The sequence below is a fragment of the Triturus cristatus genome, chromosome 2_1 (assembly GCF_964204655.1).
Source record: "Triturus cristatus chromosome 2_1, aTriCri1.1, whole genome shotgun sequence".
Classification (NCBI taxonomy): Eukaryota; Metazoa; Chordata; class Amphibia; order Caudata; family Salamandridae; genus Triturus; species Triturus cristatus.
In genome coordinates, this window is record NC_140581.1 from 2,443,570 (window position 1) to 2,458,068 (window position 14,499).

General features: G+C 42.0%; 1 protein-coding gene across 2 annotated transcripts in view; it reads right to left on the reverse strand.

Annotated features, from left to right (window-relative positions):
* Positions 1-1,482: 1,482 nt before the first annotated feature.
* Positions 1,483-14,499, reverse strand: part of LOC146863580 (uncharacterized) — a 79,539-nt gene continuing 66,522 nt past the window's right edge. For both annotated transcript variants that reach the window (XM_085627374.1, XM_085627365.1), the window contains one exon: positions 1,483-4,304. In XM_085627374.1, coding sequence (XP_085483500.1) covers positions 1,603-4,304 — 2,702 coding nt within the window. In that variant the 3' untranslated portion in view covers positions 1,483-1,602. The remainder of the gene's footprint in view (positions 4,305-14,499) is intronic.

A 14,499-nucleotide genomic window follows, 5' to 3' on the forward strand; every position in this document is an offset into this window, starting at 1 on the left:
GACTCCGGGCAATAGCTTGCTTAATCTTCCCGACGGCCCCCAGCGCCTAGAGACCCTTACAGGTGATTGTTCGTGCTTTACAAATGTGGATATTACTATATTCCTATCACTATTCCTTTTCAATCCAAATAATAGACTAACATGTCCACCACAAATTAATTTCATATTTCCCTATACTAATTCCCCATTAATACTCTTTGGGTTCCGGAGTACCATACTACCCGCCAAAACGCATGTCAACACCTCATCAGGGGTAGCAAGCACTATGTAAATGAAAACCCTTTCCTCTTCCATACCTCCCCTATCCTTTTAAATCCAAAAAACAGACTAACACGTCCAGCGCTCAAATTAATTTCTTATTTCCCCAGACTAATTCACCACTAATCGTTTTTTGGTTCCAAATTAGCGTGCTACTTACCTAAAAACGCTGCAACACCTCATCAGGGGCAGCAAGCGCTATATAAATGCAAAGCTTTTCCCTCTTTTATTCCCCCACTATTCTTCACAATCCAAATAACAGACTAACATATAGCTTTATGGAAGGAGGACCTGGCTTTATGGAAGGAGGACCCGCTGCTTACTACTGCCCCAATAGCTCATGAATTTGAGTTTTGTCACTGTGAAAAAAGGCTAATAACAAGCCCAATCCCCCTTAAAAGGAAACCCAAAACCAAACAAATATCCTACCAAAAGAAGCCCAACTGACTGCTGAAATAACAAAACAGCAAAAAAATAAAAGCAACCGGCAGGAGGCACGTGGAAGGAGGCCCCGCTGCTCAGTACCACCCTGATCTACCTGGCTGCAGTTATGACAGGCGTGAATTTGTGTTTCCTCGCTGTGAAAAAAGGCTAAAAAGTAGCCCATTCCCCCTTAAAAGGCTGCCAAAAAACAAACTAATATTTTGCTAAAAGGAGCCCAACTGACAGTCAACATCCAAAATTGCAAAAAAGGTTAATAAAATAGAAGCAACGAGCAGGAGGCATGATGCAGGAGGCAGCACTAATACAACAGTGGCATTAAGAGTAGGTGGAAGAGAGGAATGCTAAATTAAAATGTAAGCAGCTATGGTGCCGAAGCTGAACACAGGCAAACAGTAACAGAACAAGAAACCAAGAAAAAAATAGTCCCCCAAAGATCAGATAAAGAACCATAGCGTAATGAGACAGTACGTAGTCCCTGCTCATGGGAGGAACGGAAGAGAAAAAGGAGGGACAAAGAGGCAGGACTAACCACTAGCATGCAAGGATTTATAAAGGACACTCAGAGAGACAAATAGCAAGCAATGGCTGGAGTTTAACTCCACAAACCATCTACAACAGGTCGCTAAGCAACTGAGCAAGCACTGTCCAGGCCCAACCTAAAAAATGTAATACTCCACTGTAAGATGGTCAATCAAACATACACAGAATTGTCACAGTATGGTGCATGGAGGACATGCTGACTTTATGCATCAAAAAGTCTTTACTTCAATAAAAATTCAATTTGAGCTTTCTCAACTCATTTAATCTGCCCTTATATTCTTTCTGTAACAATAACTACATACCATATACTACTCAAAGATAGGGAAGTATTGTTCATTTTGGCGAAAGCAATATTTGACATCACTGATCATTCTTGTCTTTTATATGCATTTTCATGTGTTCGGTCAGGTATTTACGCTCTGCATATTTCTTCCCACATGTGTTGCACACAAAGCGTTTCTCTCCAGTGTGTATTCGAATGTGTTTTGTCAAGGAACTAGAGTCAGCAAATCTTTTCCCACATTCAATGCAAGCGTAGGGTTTCTCTCCAGTGTGTGTTCGATGGTGTACAAACATGTTTGACAAGAATGCAAAGCGTTTCCCACATTCAATACATTTATGAGGCTTCTCCCCAGTGTGTACCTTTTGATGTGATTTCAATGAACATAGTACACTGAACCCGCGTCCACATTCAGCACAAATATATGGTTTTTCACCTGTGTGTATTCGCTTGTGCTTAGTCAAATCTCCAGAGTCAGCAAAACTCTTCCCACATCTGTTGCACAGATAGGGTTTCACACCTGTATGGATTCGAAGGTGTTGGTTTAGGTTTTGGGAAAATCGGAAACTCTTCCCACACTCTGTACATTTGAAGGGCTTCTCTCCTGTGTGCAATCTTTGGTGTGATTTCAATTCTCCTGATGAAATAAAGCTCTTTCCACAGTCATTGCATGAAAATGGTTTGTTTCCTGAGTGTATCATTTGATGTTTCATCAAATTTCCTAGCTGGCTGAAACCCCTACTACATTCACTACATATAAATGGCTTTTCTCCTGTGTGTGTTCTCTCATGCTTTCTCAGAGATGCCTGGTCTCTGAAACTCTTACAGCATTCTGTGCACTTAAAGGGCTTCTCTTCCGTATGCAATCTCTTGTGTGATTTCAATTGTTCTGGTGAAATGAAGTTCTTCCCACAGTCACTGCATGCATATGAATTTTCTCCAGTGTGAGTTCTCACATGAATTCTAAAGGCTGTCTCGGAACTTAAACTCTTCCCGCATTCAGTGCATTTAAAGGATTTCTCTCCTGTGTGCAATCTCTCATGAGATTTCAATGTTGCTGATGAAATGAAGCTCTTCCCACAGGCACTGTATGAAAATGATTTGTCTTCTGAGTGTTTCAAAAGATGTTTTGTCAATTGATCTAACCGGCTGAAACTACTACTACATTTACTACATGTAAATGGCCTTTCTCCCGTGTGTGTTCTCTCATGCCTTCTCAGGGATGACTGAGAGCATAAACACTTCCCACATTCGATACATATATGAAGTTTCACTGTTTGGGTACGTATTTTTCCATGCCATTTTAGATGAGCTGAGTCTCTGAATAGCTTTCCACGCTCATTACATGCGTATGTTTTATCTGTCTCACCTGTCACTACTGTGTGCATTTTCTGGTGATTTTCTAGGATGTCTTTTCGAGAGAATGCCTTTTTACATTCAGTGCAAGGGTATGGTTTCACTCCTGTATGTATGTTCTGGTGTTTTTTCAGACTGTCTAGCCGATTAAAACGCCTTCCACACTCACTACACTCATAAGGTTTCTCTCCTGTGTGGATTGTCAAATGGGTAACCAGACTTGCGGAATAGCTGAAACATTTTCCACATTCAGTGCATGCAAAGGGTTTCTCTCCTGTGTGAAGGCGTTGATGAACCGCCAGATGAGATGAAACCACAAAACGCTTTCCACATTTATTACATTTAAATGGTTTTTCGCCGGTATGCACACGATGGTGAATTTTTAGACTCATGGCATCGCTGAATCCTTTTTCACATTCTGTGCATATATATGGTTTTTCACCAGTGTGTACTCGCTTGTGCCTTATTAGGTGTGATGACTGCCTGAAACTATTCCCACATGTGTCACATGAATAAGGTTTCTCCCCTGTGTGTATTCTCTGGTGTAAGCGAAGAAGTGGTAAAGAATAGAAACTCTTTTCACATTCACTACATAAGTATGGTTTCTCTCTTTTCTCTCCAGCATGTTGGAGCCTGTGGCTTTTCAGACCATCTACTCTATTGAAACGCCTTCCACACTCACACTTGTAAGGTTTCTCTCCTTTGTGAATTTTTCTATGGCAGATAAGATATCCAGAGTGACGGAAACGTTTTCCACATTCAGTGCATACAAAAGGTTTCTCTCCTGTGTGAAGCCGCTGGTGAATCTTCAGATATGAAAAATAGGGAAAACGCTTTCCACATTCCAAGCATTTATGGGGTTTCTCTCCTGTGTGTACTTTATGGTGTACATGAAGATTGGACAAAGAAGAAAATCTCTTTTCACATTCACTGCATTTATAGACTTTAGGTTTGGCTTGCTTGCGCTGTAGTTTAGGGTTTTGAATCTCAGTAGAACTCTCTTTATATTTTGACGAAAATAACTGAAGGTCAGAACGTGCCCTTCTATGTCGAATTAAGATTGAGTTACTTTGAAATGTGGTTCCACATTCGTCAGAAGGATACAGTTTCCCATCGGTATGAATCTTCTTATGTTCAATGAGAATATACTTTTCACTAAAGATTTTCCCACATTCAGAGCACATATATTTTCCATTAGATGTGTTCTTTCTCTGGCCAATCAGCTTTAATTTATCACCATCACTTCCTATATATTGATCAGCTCTGTTTTTTCCAGGGGCTGTTTTCACTCTCCTTGTTTTGTATGGTATGTTATTGCTAACTCTCTGCATAACCACCGCTTTATCTTCTCCGATGAATGCTGCCTTTAGCCTGGGTTCATCACAGCTTTGTTCTTGGTTCTGATGCAAACTCCTGCTTTCCATTTCTGTTCAAATGAAGAAGAATGTGAGATTTGTTTATAATGTGACAGTAAGAGATCGCTAGAACTATAAAGTACAACACAATTAGAGAACACACTACATCACCCAATAGAGAATAAATATATACCTCAGCTGTTAAGAGCACCCTGAGTTCACAGAATACTTAGTGTAAAGTATTGACAATCCCGATTCCAGGGTCTGTATCCTGCGTTCTGCTTTGGCCACTCCTTGGGAATGTTTCAATTTCCTCACCCGTTCACTTTTCAAGTGCAGCTTAACTGCGTGAAAGAACTGTGGCTAGACCATTCTCTCTGGCAGCTCTACTCCTTAAGCACAACTCTGGCGGGCTCTCACCATCACCAAGATCAACTTCGATTGAATATAGCGCTAGGCACCAATAGAGATCACCTCTGACCACAAACTGTGGATGTGTTTAGGGAGGGGACTTCATGGGAGGAGTTAAAGTGTTTTGGAAATGCTAGATCACATGGCCAACTATAGGTAGAGTTAAGTAGAAGGGGAGAATCCAACATTTGCCACATGGATCAAACCGTCCATTACTAGTGTAAGATGCCTAACAAAACATTGGAGAAGATTAACGCCCTCCATGAAAGTTTGGCTTCACTGTATAAAGGAAGCAGAGGGAGGAATTTACACTCTCGATTTCCTTTTTACTAGGAATGTAAACAACATCATGAAAATGCGAAAGGGATACTAATCATCTTAGTATAAAATCATCTTAGTATAAAATGATTTGTCAAGCAATCTCAGTGCAATAAGAGATTGGTGAAAAATTGTGAAATATATATATTTTCATAGATTTAGTTTGAATTGTGAACAATATATATATAGCTTCATGGAAAGATAGTTAGAATCAGTGTGTTATTTACATACGAGGTTGTTATATAAATACACAAGAAATATATAAAACTATGTAATGTTACAGGCATTTATATATTGTGAGATCATGTGTTATCAATTGACTATGTTGCTTTAATTACATTTGTGAGCATGGTTTCATCTTGTATCTGTCTACCCTTGCCTTTCAGCTGTGAACACTGGCAGGCCCCAGGTTACTTGCGCGCACTGAACTGCTTAAGCTTTTCACCTCACTGAGAGAGATAAGCTGTTAGAACAGACAGTGTGAGAGGTGTACAGTATCCAAGGTTGAGGAAGCGAAGAATTCTGCCTCGGCTCTCATCGGAGCCTGGCAGCGATGTTGAGTGACCTCGAAGCAGAGAGTGTAGCCAGCACCAACAGTGCAGATGAAGGGGGGGTGGTTCTAGAAGTCTGTCTCCGTGTTAGTAAAGTGTATAAAGATGGAGACCGCTAGGCGCTTTGACAGGAACTCTTCTAGAAGTGAGCGCACTGCCTAGAGCCATTTCCTGGTTGAGAGCTCTTGCTGAGACTGTCAACGGGTTCCCCAGTCCTGCTGGCAAGATGATGCCAGACAGACAGCCTGTGAAGTATTCCAAGTTTTAATTACTCTTTTTTGTGTACATGCAGTTATCCCTCTATGCATTTATTCTTGTTTATATATGTTCACTATATGCATTTATTTTACTTGCTCATTATTGCTTTTTGATATATGGGAACTTACTGCAATAAATATTCCCCTTCACTTAGCAAATGAGTGTTGGGATTTTGTTTATGTTGCATTTCGGTACTTTACAGTGTGCGCAGTCCTATTTTGAAGAGAGTTCACTTTGTGTCCTTGTGTTTTGAATTATTGCTCAGGTATTCTAATGAAAAAGCAAAACATTTTAGCGTCACTAGCAGGATAAGAAGTGAAAGGGGCAGAATGTTTGGTAGAAAAACAAAAATGGATAAAGCAGGTTCGCAGATACCAAATGAAATACCAGGATGGGAATTAGTTCCACATAGTCAGCTTGCTCATGAGTGGTTACATTGTGCTGGTTGAGTGAGAACTGGAGTGTGTGTATGTCTAATGCGCAGCCAGAAGATGTATTAATTTGCTTGCAAAAAGTGCCAATAAAAAAAGGAAAAGAGTTGTGTACATTGGGTCAAAAAGGCTGGATCCTCTTAAATGGTTATGTAAATGCATGAAAAATGTATTCAGTTAGGAAAGGAGTGTGAAGCAATGGAAAAACAGCTAGTGGAAGCCAAGAATACTTCTGTAATGCTGTCATGTCAGAATAGATTGTTGCATGATAAGTTGTAAACGTATCAGCTTGTGGCTGAAAGAGCAGAAGTGAGTGTAGATAGATTACGACAGGGGTCGGGTAAAACATTGATTGCATAGACAGTGGGCTTGTTTGATTTAGGGGCACATAGAGTGCATTTAGAACATGGAGATGCAGCAAAATTTTGTATACTAAGCAATGATCCTGTTGTGCAAGACGAGTTTAGGAAGTTTCAGGGAAATGCGCAGACCACTTTACTGCAGTTAGCGGCAGATGGATTTCACGCAAATTCCCAATAGAGTCAAATTGGCCGCCAACTGATAAGCCCTGGTTTACACTAAGGGACGCAATGCAGAGAATGAATGAGGATGTAATAAAGATTGCAATTTTAATAGGTGTTCCTTAGGATTTGATGAATGTATTGCTATCAGTGAGAAATAAGATAAAGATTTTGGCTCCTTTGTACAAGGTTACTCGTAAGAAACATGAGTTTGAGTGGAGAGAGCAGCAACAGAATGCATTCGAATCAGCAAAGGAGGCTATACAGCGTGCCTTCGAGTTTTGGCCAGAATGAGAGGGGGATGTTGAGCTAAATGTGACAGTCCAAGGGCAGTATGCTAATTGGAGTTTGTGGCAAGGAATGTTCAAGCAGGGAAAGAAGAGGGTGCCTTTAGGATTTTAGGCAAAGAAGTTACCAGATGCTGGAGAGTGCTGCACTCCATTTGAAAAGCAGGTTATTGGGCTCTGGAGGATACTGAGCAGTTGACCCGGGGGCACAATGTGATTTTGAGAGCAGTGATTCCCATAATGCAATGGGTGATAAGTTACCCCAAGACTCATAGAATAGAGCATGTGCAGGAAGCCAGCATTATGAAGTCCAAGTGGTACATAGAAGACAGGGCCTGAGTAGGTCCCAAAGTCAATGCAGTATTGCATAAGCAGGTGGCACAGGCCCCAGTGGAAGATGCAGAGGTGTTACAGGATGTGCCTGAGATACAGGAGTACCCTGTGAAGAAGGGGTCAACCGTCTGCAGCATTGTCTTCAGAAGACAAGAGACATGTATGGTTTACTGTTGGTTCACCAAGGTATGTAGGGGCTAAGATGCATTGGAAAGCAGTATCATACAATACTACCACAGAGGGAAAGAGTAGCCAGTTGCAGAATTGTATGCTGTGCATCGGGCTTTGAAACAATAATTACCTGGAAAGTGTTATATTTACACACACTCGTGGTCTACTTCCAAAGGTTAGCCACCTGGCTTCCACATGGCATGCCCATAGCTGGATGATCCATTCAAAAGAGGTGTAGGGTAAGGAGTTGTGGCAAGAGATCTGGGAAATGTTACCACAAAGCTCAGTTACTGTATATCACGTAGATGTCCACTGCTCAATAGACTCATAACAACGGTGGAGTAATTCCTTTGCTGATTTTGGAGGCCACATGACAACACAGGATTCTGATTTGGTGGGAATGGCTAAGTGGGCACACCAAAAATGTGAACACCTGGGAGAGAAAGCCACTAACAGTTGGGCAGAGAATAGAAGGATGCATATTCCCCTAGATTTGATCAAAACTTTAATTATGCAATGTCCCATTTGTCAGCATACACAACACAGACCAATCCCACAGGTGGTGAGAGGTAAGCTAGGTAGGGGAAAGTTGCCACGACAGATATGGCAGATCAACTACATTGGGCCAATGCCAATTAGTCAGGGTTGCCAGTATGCATGTACAGGGGTGGATACTTACTCTGGCTACTTGATAGCCTTTCCGTGTAAACGTGCCACTCAGCAGAATACTTTGGAAACATTCAATTTACTTGTTTCGTATTATGTCATTCTATTGCGGATCCAAAGTGACAATGCTTTTCATTTCAAAGGCAAATTGGTGCAGGATTTTGTACAAAGCACAACATAGAGTGGATACTGAAAACATTGTTCAATGGGTCATTAAAAGTTTGGAGAGATAACTTGCATGATGCATTGTTCATTTTGAACAACAGGCCTTTGACAAATGCAGAAACTTCCTTAATGCGAATGTTGACACCAGCTTTGCAGATTCTGCCTCACGTGGCCCTCAACGCTATCTTGTACAGGGTGACAACTCTTGGAGCCTTGGCTCCATATCGGGCCAAACCAGAGGCTGCAGGTCTTGATTTACATGCTTTGCGGATTCCCAGACTGAATCCAGAGATATCGCTTTAATTGAAACTGGGGTTGGAATTAAGATTCCCCTAGAGCATTTTGGATTGATTGCCCCTCTCTGCTCAGATTATCATCATGCCAGTTTATGGAGGAATTGTTAAGAAGGGGACTGCCCCAGCCCTTGTTACTGTGTGAGGACAAGAAGAGTTCAGCTCCACTGAGCCAAAGTATGGATTGAATCCCCCAACAACCCCGAGCCTGTTGAAATCATAGCTACAGGAAAAGACAACATCCTAGTTTTAATGAGACCTGGAGAGGAGAAATGGGAGCATGTGTCTGCTGATAAATGCTATTTGCTAAAATGAATAAGACATGTTTGTTCTCTGTTCTTATAGATCACAGCATGGCATGTTTACGTCCTGATTGCTCTATTTGGACTGTGTTTGGGTGTGTCCGGAAGGGACCGGGAGTGTCCAAGGATGCCCACAGCCAAGCAATTCAATCGCCAGTATCAAATTCATGTTAAATTACCCAAGGGATGGCTCTTTTCATGTGGCATTATGTCATGTTTTAATCTGATTTTTATTTGCATGTTTCTGAGTGTGTTATACTCAGTATTTTTTAATGCATTTTTAAATGTGATGCAATATATTTTAAATGTGACCTGAACTTTGCTTTTCTGCAACTCTTTGCACCTGCACTTTAGATGACGGGGCACCTCCCCCGTGAAGGCCATCTTGTTATGCCTCACGTTCCACTCCACTTAGCGGTCCAGCTTTTACGCTGCAGCTCCCCTCGGACCACTACTTAATGGCCCGGGAGCGGACATGCAGCACTTGGTAGGCTCCTCTTATACTCTGATTGCCATCTCTGCTTGTAAATACATTGAATTCACGGGAACTCGGAATAGCTTTTAAATAGATTGAATTACGGGAACTCGGAATAGCTTGTTTTATGTTTTAATCTGGTTTTTATTCGCATGTTTCTGAGCATGTTATACTCAGTATTTTTTAATGCATTTTCAAATGTGATGCAATATTTTTTAAATTTGACCTGAACTTTGCTTTTCTGTAACTCTTTGCACATGTACTTTAGACAATGAGGCTCCTCCCCCGTGAATGCCATCTTGTTGTGCCTCACGTTCCGCTCCAATTAGCGGTCCAGCTTTTACGCGGCGGCTCCCTCGGACCTCTAATTAAAGGCCCTGGAGCGGACGCACAGCGGACGCACCGATGGCGCGCCAAAAGGCAAGCCCACCTGCGCCCTTTCCGCGCTGGACCAGGGACCATGACCTCATGTCAATTCAACACAATGAAAATAAGATACGCCACTAAACAACTGTTAGAATTTTGTCTGCCCCCTTTTCCCTATTGTCAAAAGATTGCTCTAGGCAAAGCTCTTATGACCTGCCAGCACTGTAGTTTCTCCTTCACATGTGCATTATACAATGACCACAATGAGTGGGCTCGTCCCCTAAGTAATGAACCTGAGATCTCCAAACACAATGATTTATCAGGGAAGACTACACACATAGCCACACCTCTACTACAACAACACTTTACATTTTACAGTATTAATTGTCGATCGTTCCCGAAACATAAAGATGACATTTTTGATCTTTTATTCAATATCCAACCTGATGCCGTCTTTCTAACAGAAACCTGGTTACATGATAGCCCAGGGCCCGATGTGGCAGCAGCACTCCCAATGAATTACTCCATCTTCAGGAAGGATAGAAATTTAAGAATGGGGGGTGGTATTGCCGTTATCCACAAAAAATCTATTGAATGCAACTGTGAGGATTTATCTGCCAGTGACTGCGAAGCCTTATTATTCAAACTCACGCTCACACCTAAGTTTTCTTTGTCTGGTATGCTAGTGGATTGTCCTCCTGGCCGGGTTGGATCTTGGGCACTGTCCTTCCCTTACCTAATAACCTCATATGTTTTGAATGCCGCCAATTTTACTATCTTGGGTGACCTGAATCTACACGCAGGAGATTCCGCATGTACTAAAAGTGCGGCTTTCTTCGTTGACCTAGAAGTAATGAATATTCATCTCTGTAATTCAGGTCCCACCCATGCAGCAGGCCACCTGCTTGACCCAATTTTTTCCAATTTGTCGGATCTTACCTGTCCCCCGCCTTTTCCCTGTGTTGGTCCGATCATTTTGCGGTTACTCTTCTGTTGAAAGTAGCAGGCTGCCCGTTGGTAGGCACCACTGGACTAAAACCCAAAGTCCGAAATTGGGCGAAGCTTGATCTTGAAGACTTAAACAATCTCCTAGATGACTCCAGACCAGCCATCTGGACCAGACTTATGATTTGGGTGCTATCCAAAGCTGGATCTCTCTAGTACTAGATACCTGCCTTCCCCTCTCCAACAAACGTTTCGGTACCCATCAGTTGCCAGCCCCTTGGTTTACTGAGAAGCTTAGGACTGAGAAATCCAGATGCAAAACTCTTGAAAGGCAGTGGAGGAAACATTACCAGATAGATGCCAAGCTGGCCTATAAGTAGGTCTTAAGTGACTATCACAGACTATGCAAAGCAGCTCGCACTGAGTTCATCTCTCTAAAAAAACACTCAAGCTCAGAACTGCCCTAAAACTCTTTTAAGGTATTTAAAAAATGATCCGGGTCTAATACTCAGACCACCCCTCTTGCTCTAACTAAAAAGCAATGTGAAAGCCTCGCTCTCTTCTTTGTGGATAAAGTTAAAAAAAAATATTCTGCACTGGCCAGTGAAAACTTATTAATGACCTTACACACTATTGACACCACACCTACTGTTACCAGCACTGGGGTGACTCAGATACACGGTAAGGTCAAACCCACAGTTAAACAGGAAGTGTGGTCCCTTTTGGATATCAGCACCTTCAACCGACTCCTGGCAAGCATTAAATCGGGCTCCCCCTGTGACCTTCTTCCTAATTCTGTGATGAAACAGCTCGATGCCCACACGCTCTTGCTGATCATGGACCTCCTCAATGCCTCTTTCCCTTAAGTTTTTTTTCCTCCGGAATGGAAACATGCCATGGTGCTCCCTCTTTTAAAGAAATCCAACGTGGACCCAACTGTGCCATCGAACTACCGGCCTATTTTGTTGCTTTTACAAGATCCTCTAAAAACATGTTAATTCCCAGCTGACATCTTTCATCGAGTCTCAGAACTTCCTTTACCCCTCTAGGTCGGGTTTTAGAGTAGGATTCTCTATGGCATCTACTCAACTTGGAGTCACCGAAATGCTGAGACATCAACTGGACCAAGGTCATACGGTGGCTCTCATTTTACTCCACCTCAGCGCCGCTTTGATACAGTGTCTCACACTGTTCTGTTGAGAGCCCTGCATGTCTTGGGCCTTGGAGGTTCAGCCCTTCAGTGGCTCCGCTCTTTCTTAACTGACCGCACTTCTCAGGTTTTTTCTACCTCAGCAAGCTCTAATCTCCACCCTTCTCCTTATGGAGTTCCCCAAGGCCCGGTGCTGAGTCCATTGCTGTTTAATGTTTACGTTCATCCCTTGGCAGATATTGCCGAAGAGGCGGGGTTGTCCATATTCTCCTATGCTGATGATAAGCAGATAACCTTTTTCCTCACTTCATCTAAGGGATCTGATTCATCTGCTCTGCAGGCTGGTTTGAGAAAACTTGCGTCTTGGATGCAAAATAACTCACTCAAATTGAATGGAGAGAAAACTGAAGTCATGATTCTAGGAAAAGAACAAGATCTCAGGGGATCACAACACTGGCCTTCTGAAATGGGTGCCCTACCTCAACCGGTACATCAAGTTCGCAACCTGGGATTCATCATTGACGACCACCTGTCAATGAAACAGCAAGTCACCAAAGGTGGCCTCAACTTGCTTTACCATTCTAAAATGGTTAAAGAAAATGTTGTGGAGGTTACCCCTCTCTGTTCAAAGAACGGTAGTCCATGCCCTGATTACATCCAGGCTAGACAATGGCAATGTTCTATATTTAAGCTCAAACAATGCTATGGTACAAAGACTGCAGGTGGTACAAAATGCAGCTGCCAGGCTGCTTTGTCGGGTCCCGAGGACTGTCAGTTGCCAGCCCTCTTCGCAATCTTCATTGGCTAAAAGTGGAGAATCGTGTGAAATTCAAAGCCTTGAGGTTTATGTTCAAAATTAAATCTGAAACGGCCCCACAATACTTGCAATCTTTAGCCCAACTCTATATACCTTCTCGTCTGCTGCGCTCTGCCGGACAGTCAAAATTCACTATCCCTAGAATCAAACTCTCTCTGATGTGCGGTAAGTCCTTTTTCTTTCTTGGACCCTCCCTTTGGAACTCTCTTCCTATTGCAATACAGGAGGAAACCGTTTTTGGCAGCTTCTGTAGAAGAGTGAAGACATGACTATTTAACCAGTAAGTTCCTCGTTTTCTCCCTTTCCTACCTGGCTGGTGCCGGGAAACCCCTGAGGTAGCTGTGCGCCTTATAAATCTAAATAACATAATAACATAACATAACATACACCTACATTCCAGCAAACCTGGCTGGTGGACCATGTGCTTTAACACGATCAGGACTTATGATGTTTCCTTTGCATTCAGTTTTACATTTTCGCTATGCTAGAGATGCATTTCGATTGTCTAATTGATTCTGAAATTACCTTCTTATCCAAAACTTAATATATGAGTCTAGCTGCGTCCATGGTAGGCGTTCCTGGGTTAACTGTGTACAATACTAGAATAATAAACAAGCTTGCATGTTTAATGGTGAAAAAAAAAAAACTTCTACTGCTTTAGCTGAATTACTGTTGGATGTTCAGGGAACAACAAAAGTTGCTTTACAAAATAGGTCTCCTATTGATTATTTGCTTTTAAAACATAACCATGGCTGAGCTGAGTTTGAAGAATTGTGTAGTTTCAATTTGTCTGACCATTCCACATCAATCCCTTCGCATCTTAATGCGTTCATGAATTAGTCAAGTGGTGGTGGGATTGGTTCTTTTGATGGTTGCCTAATTTTGGACAACATCGCTATATTTTAAGTGTCTTTGTCATTATAATTTGTATTTTGATTTCTATGTGTTGCTTTATGCAATGTGTGACTAATTTTATACCCTTGTTTTGTCCTAGAACTATGACTTTACAACTATAGATTATGCTAATTATTAGTCAATGCTCAAGGAGTGGAGTGTAATGCTACAGGCATTTGTATATTGTGAGATCATGTGTTGACCATTGACCCAAGTTGAGAACAAAAACTGGTGACTAAGCCAAATGTCTGCACATCTATCTTTAGTTATTGGCTGTAAAAAAACAAACACAATTTCTAATGTTCAAGCATTTAGTGGTGCTGTCGTGCTAAGCTCCAAGCCGCCTGTGGCGCAAATTGTCCGAACTTGCACACATAGTCCAAATCACAAATATAAATCTCTTCTTTGTAAGGTTCTGTTGTACTGAGCAAATCCAATCCACACAAGTCAAATTCTTCCACTTTGTTTTTTACTTCAAAGACAAATTTTCATACTGCCTCGCAAATACGGCGTTTTACGGCCCAGGAAACTGCAGAACGCCATGCTTATCAGAGCTGTGCCGTTCCTCATGAGAATTCGTACTGAAGCAACCACAAGTTGGGGAATTATTCTACGGATCGTCTACTACTGGGACAACCATTATTCAGAGGCTCCAGACAGACGGAATTGCCTCTACACCTTCTATACACCTAATTTGGAGAGACTGCAAGAATAGTATGGACTTGTCTCCATATGCATAGCCTTGAAAAAGTCCAGGAGGATGAAACACGTGTGGGCTGCGGTTGTTGGACAACACTGTATGAAAATTCATCTTTGAAGTAAAAAACGATGTGGAAGAATTTGACTTGTGTGGACTGGATTTGATCATTACAACAGAACCTTACAAAGAAGAGATTTAGCTCTGTGACTTGG